Source organism: Microtus ochrogaster, chromosome 2, assembly GCF_000317375.1.
Source record: "Microtus ochrogaster isolate Prairie Vole_2 chromosome 2, MicOch1.0, whole genome shotgun sequence".
In the NCBI taxonomy this organism is placed as follows: domain Eukaryota; kingdom Metazoa; phylum Chordata; class Mammalia; order Rodentia; family Cricetidae; genus Microtus; species Microtus ochrogaster.
Window position 1 is genome coordinate 60,452,397 of NC_022010.1, and position 10,800 is coordinate 60,463,196.

General features: G+C 41.0%; 1 protein-coding gene across 3 annotated transcripts in view; it reads left to right on the top strand.

Moving 5' to 3' along the window:
• Cd47 (CD47 molecule) overlaps window positions 1-10,800 on the top strand; it is a 55,056-nt gene that overhangs the window by 34,239 nt on the left and 10,017 nt on the right. For all 3 annotated transcript variants that reach the window (XM_026786223.1, XM_026786225.1, XM_005345048.3), the window contains 4 exons: window positions 2,807-2,914; window positions 3,995-4,087; window positions 5,044-5,136; window positions 6,610-6,702. In XM_026786223.1, coding sequence (XP_026642024.1) covers window positions 2,807-2,914; window positions 3,995-4,087; window positions 5,044-5,136; window positions 6,610-6,702 — 387 coding nt within the window. The remainder of the gene's footprint in view (window positions 1-2,806; window positions 2,915-3,994; window positions 4,088-5,043; window positions 5,137-6,609; window positions 6,703-10,800) is intronic.

The window sequence follows — 10,800 nt, forward strand, 5'->3', positions numbered from 1 at the left end:
CCTTGAAATTGTTGAGTTCTGTGGAATCTCATTGTCGCTGAGAACACTGATAACTGGGCCAGCCAGATACCTTCTCTCCCTGCTGTGGGGCCTGGCTGAATGCAGCCATTGTGAGCAAAGAATGTGAGCCAGAAAAGATTCCCTCTGCATGTCTGCTCAGGAACACACAGATGTTCTTCCATTGCCTGGGATTACTTAAGACCCATTAATCTATTTGCTACAGTAGCTGTTTAAGAACAAAATAGGTAGCCTGGAAAATAGTAGCTCAACCAGCCACCAAGAACTGAGGCTACCTCCAACACGTACAAGACCTTTTGATGTAATATTTTGTGGTGTTTTATTTTTGTTGCTATTGTTGACTTTATTTCCCTTTCGGCAGCTCTGCCTGCTCAGCCTGAACAGGATGGAGTTTATTTGTTGTTCAAACTTTTATTTTTACTTTTAATGACTCTCTTGCGCGTGTTTTTTTTTTTTTATTAAACCTGGAAGTGTCTCTAATGAATGCTTGATTGATTGTGTGATACATTTGAAGCGGCTTTTATGTTCCAACTTTTGCAGACTTTTCATGCTTTATTTAGAGAGCATCATATATGGGATTAAGTGGAAAATGAACCATATGCCTAGAGAAACATGTGTTTCTGCCTTTCTGAAATACGTCTTTGTCTTCTGTGACCCAAACACTCGCTTTCTTCCTAGCTGATAGTAGAGATTTGAAAGTGGGAAGCTGTAAAAACTCCTCCTTCTGAGGAGGCCAGGGTGGGAATGAACAGTCATTATGTTAGCTCTAAGGCTGGATAGAGGTAACCAACCAAACCAAAGCCCGAGATCTTGCTGTACCATACACTCTGTGTCCTAGGAGTGTCAACCACTCAGCTTTGTGACTCATCATTGTTTAGACCGCTGTCTCTTCCCAAGTGGCTAGAACTGAGGTTGTCATCAAAAGAGTGGATAGGAGGTTGTCCTTGTTAGCTTTAACTGTCAGCTGGACACACAGCCTAGAGACATCTGAGAAGGGACACTTGAAGGGTTCCCAGATCAGATGGGCCTGTGGTGAATTGTCTTGATTGATAATTCATTCAGGAGGGCCCAGCCCACTGCGGGTAGCCCTATTCCCCGTACAGATAGGTGTTCCTGGGCTTTGGAAGAAATCTAGCCAAGCATGAGCTGGCAAGCAGTGTTCCTCCGTGGTTCCTGCTTGAGTTCCTGCTTGAGTTCCTGCCCTGAGGTTCCCCAGTGAAAGGCTGTGATCAGTAAGGTAAAATAAGCCGTTCCCTCTCCTAAGCTGTGTTTTTGGAGTGTTTTATCACCCCAGAAAATAAGCTAGAACATGAGAGCAATAAAAGTCTTCAGGTGTCTTCGTGATAGATTTTTATTATGGTCATTAAGTACTTTTCCAATTTCACTATGTTTAATCTGTTCATCATCTCAGTAGAAGAAAATTAAAAGCAAATACAACATTTAAAAATAATTCCCACTGTATTAGCTACTTTTCTGTTGCCGTGATAAAATATCATGACCAAAAGCAATTTAAAGAAGAGATGTTTATCTTGGCTTATGGTTCTAAAGGGAAAGTCCACAATGGCAGAAATATATGGCAGCCATGAAGCAGAGAGATCCTATCTTCAGCGTCCAACGCAAGGCAGAGAGAGAACTGGAAATAGGGAGATAAATGCCCAAAGCCTGCTTTTAATGACCTGTTTCCTCCAACAAGGCTCCATGCCCTAAAAGTTCCATTACCTCCTCCAAACAGCACCACTAAGTACTCAGATGTATGCGCTTACGGGAGGCATTTCTCATTCAAACCAGCACAAACCGCAGGATGCCAGCAAGCAGGACACCAGTGTGTAGGTGGCAGCAGCAGTGTGCCAGTCTCACGGCTTGGGGCTCTGTTCTCTTCAGCCTGATCTCAGGTGGCCTTGATTCTCTCTTCTCTCTCTCTCTCTCTCTCTCTCTCTCTCTCTCTCTCTCTCTCTCTCGTATCTATCTCTCTGGTGAAAAAATAATTTCAACATTAACCAAATAAAAAGGCCAAAAGAGATCAAAAGAAAATGTTGTGATGCTCTATCACAGACTGTGGTCTCAGGGAGGGTAGTGGCACCTGAGGATGAACCTGCATCAGGACCAGTGATGTCTGCCATGAATTCTCTTGAACCCTGGCATCTTATTTCTATTTCAGTATCTTAGTTGAAAGTTTTAGGCATTTAATTCCATAAAAGTTTTGCAAGGATGTGATTTGCTTAATGTTCTTTTATCTCCATTTTCAAGTTAATGACCCCAACTTCTAGATGTCCTACTAAGTTTTAAAAATGTGTATTCATTTTCTCAGTGTTACTTTTTAAGTAGTTCTGTCTTATCAGCCTTGTGTGTCCTCTTCTGTGTTATTTGGGATGATTTTGCTCCTCTGGGGACACTGAAAATGTCTGAAAACATTTTTATTGATGGCTAGGGAAGTGGGGAACCCTTACTGGCATCTAGTATGTGGAGTGCAGGGATTCTGCAATTTTCTTTGCACAGATCCAGTGCTAAGGGGAAAATGTGAAAAAGACTTAATGATGCTCCAATTTAGAAAGCCTATTATATGTAGTTTTATTGTATCAAGCACAGGGAATAAATGTCACCTCCACCTTCAGAATGCACATTTACATGGCCATAGCTTACAGAAACGCAGGGGGTAGGAGGTGACTTGGTGAGGAGTTATACTTCTGAGGCTACTCGCATATGCGGAGTTGGCAGTTTCCCTCACTCATGTATTACCAAAATGGCATCACTTGTGACTGACTTATGCAATTCTTTGTTTTATTTCAAGCGCTTAAATATAAATCCACTCGAACGAATAAGAGAATCATTCTGCTGCTCGTCGCCGGGACGGTGCTCACTGTCATCGTCATTGTTGGAGCCATTCTTCTCATACCAGGTAGGCTGCGTGGGTACCGGGATCAGGAGGCATCCCAGGGGTCGTGTATTGGTTTAAGGGCTCTTGTGACTGATTGTGGCAAATGATGTGGTCTCGAGCAATAGAAATTCTCTGGAGGACTTGAAGTCTCTCGCAAGGGCTGTAGTTCCCTCTGGGGAAGAACCCTTGCCGTACCTCTTCTAGCTTTCCTGTTCACAGGCAGTGCTTGGAACTGCCCAGCTTGTAGAGCAGCTCCATCACTGCCTCCTCCTGCCCTGTGTCCACTGTGTCTGTGCGAGGTCCCTCTGCCCTGACACTCATCAGGAAGAAGGTATTCAGGCACTCACTCAGTTTGGGTAAGGTCTTCCTTCTATATCCTTGACTTAATAGCATATTTTTTTTTCCCATTCAGTATTTATTCGGCCACATGGGGTAGGACTCAGTTTCTAGGACCAGGAAGGTGGACTATAACTAGGGCACCTATTAAATCCACGATGGAGGTAGACTTCACTGGCTGAGATGTGGAAATACACATGTCTTTCTGAAGTGGGCATTGTCGCTGAGACGTGGAAATACAAATGGGAAATTGTGGCAGGGGCCAGATGGGAAGAAAAGCAAAGGCTGGGATTCACCACAGCAGACCGCAGAACACCACTACATCTCTTAGGGAGGCTGTGGCACAGGCAGATCTTTAGAACACAGATTTGGCAGCCGGGTTTGCATCCAGGGCTGGTGAGGGCCTGGGGAGCTGATGAACTCAGAAGACGATGTGAAAGAGCAGGTGATTTGGCTTGGGGACAGGCTGAATACTGAGAATGAATGGACGGTGGACAGCAAGGGCAAGTTCATCATCTGGAAGATTTAAGTCAGCTAAAGAGTTAAAACTAAATAAAGGATTCATCGTGTTGAGATACAAATCCTTTGGCTTGGTCTTCAATGTTAAAATAAGAATTACTTATTTTGTGTGAACTTGGAGAAAGCATCTTTAAGCCTTTTGCAGTGTATAAGGTAGCATTAAGATTAAAACATTTAGTAGAATAAGTATATAACTTCACACAGAAGTATATAAGAAAGTATTTTAAATGTATTTATTTATAACAGGAGAAAACCCTGTAAAAAGCGCTTCTGGACTTGGCCTCATTGTCATCTCTATAGGAATATTAATACCGCTTCAGTACAATGTGTTTATGACAGGTGAGTGTTTATTCTTACAGTCTGATTTTTGCCATTTCCCTTTTAAAAAAACTAATACTTCAGTGAAAATACTCTTGTGTGGTTTTAAAAGTCCAATAGAAATTGGCTTATTAGATTGTCCATTGTATGCTTAGTGACATTTCTTATACAGATTGATTTTCAGGTTGCTAGGTCTTCTCAACAATTATTTTATGAAAAGAAATTTTTTTGCATCTTTGATGGAATTGTTGTAATTTTAAAGTGCGCTGTATAATTTTTAATGGTTATTTGCATATTCTAATTTTAGTTTTTTGTAGCTATAAGTCAGTATTCAAAGCATTCTTTTTCCTCTTTTACTAATCCTTTGCAATAAGAAGACAGGTTCTATCAGATGGGGCTGTAAGTCACAGATTTTAGAAACATAGTTTCTTATTGTTGGTGACCCTGGAAGGTATGGCTATTCCAACTATAATCAGTACAATTTTTGTGCATTTAGGTTATATTTTTGTTATTGTTGGGTCAGATTTTTGTTATTGTTAGGAGTCTTATGTAGCACTGAGTCTTAGGTCCTTAGGCTATATTTAAAGGTTAGTTAGAAAAGCACAAATCTTATACACACGCTCACACACATACACACGCACAAACACACGCACATACACACAATTTATCCCTACAACAGTTGTAAGCATGTGGATAAGCCATGCATAACAAGTCATTCAGACTCTACAGTTTATAAATGTAACAGCAACATTGTTTTGAGAATTTGGTAAAAACTGCCAGTCCCTCTCAGATGGCCGACAATATAAGCTTTCAGAGTGTGTGATTCTGGAGCTGGCACTCCTGTAGAAAGGTTATCTGGAAAACGTGACATCCGATGAGGAACGGCAGTCCATCTTTGAGTGTGTCAAATGCCAGTAGGAGTAATTGCTTCTTGTGTGTTCTCGACACGTTCCTATTGTGTCCTTTTCCTCCCTCAGCATTTGGGATGGCCTCTTTCACCATTGCCATATTGATCACTCAAGTGCTGGGCTACGTCCTTGCTCTGGTTGGACTGTGTCTCTGCATCATGGGTGAGTCATATTCTTTTGTGTGTCTGGTTTCATTTCAGTCAGGTTAGAGCTTGTACTTTCTCTTCCCTTTTGTTGTCTTTATCTTCTTCGTCTTCTTTTTGAAACTGTATGGACTTTTCTTATAACAATTGTGGATTCATAGAAAAACCTAGTGGAAAGTACAGAGACTTACCATATACCCCACCCTTTTCTATTCCCATCCACCCACAGCTTCCCTCAGCATTTCACACCCATACAGTGGGTGAACCAACATGGCATCCTTACCAACCCAAGTTAACAGCTTGCATCATGGTTGGTTGCTGGTGCCGCACAGGACATTCTGTGGCTGTGACGGATGTGCAGTGCCACGTATGCCCATTGTGGTATCACATGGAATAATCCCCGTGTTCTGCTTGTTCATCTGTCCCTCTTCCTAACCCTTGTCATCCCTGACCTTTTAACTTTCCACACAGCTTCGCATTTTCCAAAATGCCTTGGAGCTAGATTTATACTGTGCGAAAAGCACAGATCGTGTCCACACACAACACAGAGCTTACATTGTGCCTTCTGGTGCAGGCTTCCTTCCTTTTTAACTATGTCTTAAGTTTCATCCATGTCTTTTTTTATAGCTTGATAGCTCATTAGTGCTGGAAAAATATTGTTGCCATAATGTGTTTAGTATTTTGCATTCACCTACTGAGGGGCCATCCTGGTTCTTCCCTCTATTTGTGACAGACGCATAGAGCTACTGTAAACATCAATGAGCATGTGTTTGTGTGGATATAAATTTTCAGCTCTAGTTGGCTAAATACCAAGGGCTGTAATTTTTGCATTGTGTGGTTAAGGTACAGCTAATTTTTGTAGCAAACTGGCAAACTCTGTTTGGTAACACCATCAGGGAGCGGTGATTTTGTGTCTCGGCCCATTTTTCAGCGTTTGGAGTTGTGAGCCATTCTTTTTCAACATCCCCCCCCCACACACACACACACAAATATGCTCCCACACCAGTGTAAATAGCGTTTCCCTTTTGCTAAAAGAAGGTTGCCTGTATATGGCTTGTGGCATGAGTGTTCTAATAGTCCAACAATAGTCCAACTATAGTGCCATATCTGTGGGAGAACTTGTCAAATAACCAGGTGTACTTGAGTGACCTTGGCCTTTACACGCCGTTTTTCACTAATCTTGATATAACAGCACACTATGTAAAAATGGTTTTTTAATACTGAGTTATTCATAAAGACATTCTTAAACTGTATACATGTAGATAATGTTTTTACTAATCATTAGAACAGAAACGCTATCTTTAAAGCTGGCATATGCTGGAGTTTAGCTCAGTGGTAGCACTATTTGCCTAGTATATAAATCTACAGAGTCGGGAACCTAGATCCACCAAATACCTAAAAAAATCTTATATTACTAGTTATTATTGATTCTTTGAAATTAAAATCTGTTTACTTTATATGCATTTCTAATAAAATTTCATCTGTTTTACAGCTTGTGAGCCAGTGCACGGCCCCCTTTTGATTTCAGGTCTGGGTATCATAGCTCTAGCAGAACTACTTGGCCTAGTTTATATGAAATTTGTTGGTAAGTTGATCTTACTTCTTAAGCCTCTGCAAAGATTTTCAGATACATAACTTAGAAAAGTAGCTTAGTCAGTTCCTCCAGGTGAGGGTAGAAATCTACTGGTGTCTCCAAAACAGAGAAAATACAATTGGAGAGAGGGCAGTTAGAAAGGGAGGAGGCATGTGAGCTCACGCGGTTTGAATTGCAAATTAAGGAAGAGAATGGCTTTGTGTATTAGAAAGTATAGACTGTATTTTTCTAAGCAGAAGAAGACAGCTTGGAAGGTTCCATTTTGAATTGCTATCAAAGGTTGATTCCTTGTTCCAGGGTCCTCTTGTGGAGCTCTTGGTCCCTCTGCTCTTTGTGTACGCTGCTTGTATGTACAGACAGCCGTGAGGAGGCAGAAACTGAAAATTAAACGTGTCACCTCTGTAATCTAATGTGCAGTGACTTCCAGTGCACTACTTTAAGACACTTCTAAGAGAGCAAAACCAGTAGAGTTTATTAGAGAGATCTTTAAATTCTAGATGTTTCAGCCTTTAAAATCAGTTTTTGGTTGGTTTTGGGTACTTGCTCTTGCCATTTGGTGTTTAACCTGCCAGTCTCAAATTTGTGGTTTCTGCATTTTTATTGTGTACATGTATACACAGAGATAGGTGTTTTTCACGGTGTCTGAACTAGAGTGTGCCTTACTTAAGCCACACCTGTCCCCAGCCACCTGATCTATGACGGTCTCCCTTAAAGGAAGCAGTTCGAACTCCTTACTGCATAGTAAGAAAATCCAAAGTTAAAACTCATCGAAACAAATCAGTATTTTCAATGTGGTATCAGGTGGACATTTTCTGAAAATTAATACAAAAGTTAGTTATTATAGTCAATAAAATTTTCATACTATTTACCTAAGACTCAAAGAAATTTTGCCTTTATTTTTGAACTTCATTGTTTAACTTCTGACCATGAAAATTGATCTGTTGCATATATATATTCTTTTCTCTTTAGTTAGTGTTTTAATGTAAACAACTAAAATACTCCAGAGTCTACTTGCTTTTAGTTTTTATGTTGAGAAGTATTAGTTGTTGCTTACTGAATTTTCCTGACTCTATGCCACATAAACCCATAAAACCCAACTAAGACATCTGTAGCAGGCTGGCGCTCAGGAGCTGACTCTGACGCCTTGAATTCTGATGCATAGTCTATTTCTATTTTTGTTAGTCTTCCAATCAGCCTGTGTCTGGACTTGAAGGCTGATTTGGTTGCTCCCGTGAATGCTAAGAACAGTATGTGACCTGTAGGATTCACATAAGGATGCAGTGGGATAGGTTTCTCTGCTGACGGTCAGCTCTCCGCTCTTCTTTCCCCGTCTCTATCTGGACTGCATTGTTGTTCCCAGGCTTTCATAACTGGTCATGAGTGATGCTCAGTATAGCTGCCCTGAGATTTGTGCCTCTGCTCCCACCCTTTCTCCATGGCCCATGTCCTCATGGAGCCTGTAAAGCCACTCTAGTTGCTCACTGTTGTGGTAAAAGTGAAATCAGAGCACCCAAAGATTCTTTCTTTGTGATGATTTATGAGACAAATACACTGTATGTAAGTTAAGAATTTCTCCCAGTTTTGTTGACACTTTGAGACTATCCTAAATTAACTTTTTACATCAACTTGTCTGACCCCAGAGTGGAGAGAGACACCTTCGGTCAGTTGAAGGGCAAGAAGAAAAGGTACAGGATGGCCGCTTTCTAGATACTGTGGTAGATTAGGACAATGAATGTTTTGCTTATGTGTTCTGGCTGCATAAATCTGAACATATGTAGCATTAAGGTTGCAAATTTGAGCATTTCTACCAGGAAGTGAAAGTTGTGTTTCCAAAATAATTTCTGCTCATTGCAGACACCGTTGTAGAAATGGGTGACTTTTGATTTTAATGCAGTAAAATCCTTACTTAAAAAAAAAAAAAAAGCTCTCTTTCTAAAGGAGTTAATATCCCTGTGAGAATGATAACATTTATATTTTTCATTATTTCTGAATTTAAATTTGTAACCTTAATTGCGGTTTTAAGGGATGTGATTTTAACTTTTGCTTTCTATGGCAAATATAATTTTTGGATTATATTATATTTTTTCTCATAAGAAGTATTTTAATTTTATGAAGTCAAAAAGTTACAATAGCTTAATATGAACACGTAAGAAAGATGAAAGGGAACTAACTATACCCCTACAGCAGAGCCTGGTTTTGTGTAGGGCGCATGATGTCATTATTTTATGTGGCACAAGAGTTGTTTTTAAAGCCATTACCTTTTAGAGCAGTGTTAGAGCAGATACTTGGTAGTGGTCAGAACCAGGCCTGACACAACATCTCGGGATTCTGAAATGGTACAGAAACACACATACATTGTGTGTGTATTTATTCAGATATATTTTCTTGTCCATTGTGTATGAGCTATATACAAATCGCTAGAAAAATCATTCCTGAGGAGTTGAAAGCCTGAAAATATATTAATGGCATATGGTCAGGTATTTCAGAGTGACCAACATAGCAAGAATCGTTGCAAGTATGGATTTTGATTTAAAAAAAAAAAAGATGACTACCATTGCCCAGGCTCATGACACACGACAGCAACTGACCAGTCATCTCCATCCATTCTCCTTCACGTGGCTTATATCCCCACTGGAGAGAGTTAAGTCAGGAAAAATTAACTCCCATGCAGCTAGTTCCATAAAGCCTGAGGACGTGACTGCCTAGTGTCCTTCATAGTGTACAGTGGTCTTGTAGTTTTGTTTCAGAATGAGCTGGGCAAGTCAGACTGGGCAGTGAGAACTTAGCAGCCATGTTGTGCTGCTAAGGACGGTGGAAGCACAGAAAAACTCTTCTTGGTATTACTTATGGTGAACATGTTTATGAGCTGTAACTTTAAAATAGTTTGCAGTATTCTTGGGGAGATGAAAAATCTCCTCTTCCCAATTAGAAAAGCATGACAGGTCAAAACATGAATAACCCCAAAATCCAATTTGGTGAACCAGTGAGTTTATTGGGGTTACTTTCAGGAGCAGGAATGAATATCTCAAAACCAACCCCGCCCCTCCCCAGCATGGGTGACAAACAGCCTATGAAAGCTGAAACAGTACTCAGCCCTCAGGCAGCATGGTGGGTTGGGGAATCCTATGAGAGAGCTCAGTGGGTCTGAGCTTCTTCTTCCAGACGGTGCTTCCTCCAGGTCAGCTTCTCTGAGAGTGACTTGCTGCAATCTTTACTGCTCATATAAATGTGCAGAGGGAGGCGCCTCATGAATCTGGCCAGTTTCATGGACTTCCAGAAGCAATTTTGATTCTTTACTCCTTGGGATGGTGGAAGTTTTCATCTCAGAGAAAACTTCTAAGCAACAATCCTTCATATTACCAACCGGAAATGTAGATAGCACCTTTGCTTTATAAAGCGTAAATACAGGGGTTGGTACTTGGCGTTGTAGATTCAGTGTCTTGATGGCCCTTCACAACGTTCTAACTCAGTTTAGTTTGCTGGGGCGGCTGCTTCACTCTCTACCACTTAGAAATGAGGTTACCTTTTTGCTTGAATGTGAGGAATAAGCATTCCCCGAGGACCGCCACAATGAGGGTCTTTCATTTAAAGGCACCCATGGCTCTCACAGAGATGCAGAGCTCATGAGGGCAGGTGCATAGATGCTTTCATGGAGTAGGCTAGAATGTGGCTTCGGTATTGGCAGGACACAGTGCAGTTGCCCCACCCCATTGCTCTCAGCAGATAGCAGTGGGGGCTGCTCCTTTGTCCTTTATGGTCACTGGCACCCTGCCCTGCATTCTTCATTGTTAGCAGCTATCTTATCTTCACCATTAAAGGTCCTTGTTTTGTTTTTCAAAATTTGATTTATGTTTCACTTTTAGTAATCAGGCATGTGCATTACACAAAACTTAGAACTCAGCAGTAATTTATGGTATCCATTGCTCGTGGTGAGTGAATTAAGTTAGAGCATCTTGGGAAGACTCTCTACTGAGATATTTATATGGTTTCCAGAGTGAAACACTGCGCGCACGCGCGCGCGCATGTAGGTGTGTGTGTGTGATGTATGTGTTTACTGTGTGTGAAGTGTGTATGTAGTATGTGTGTGTG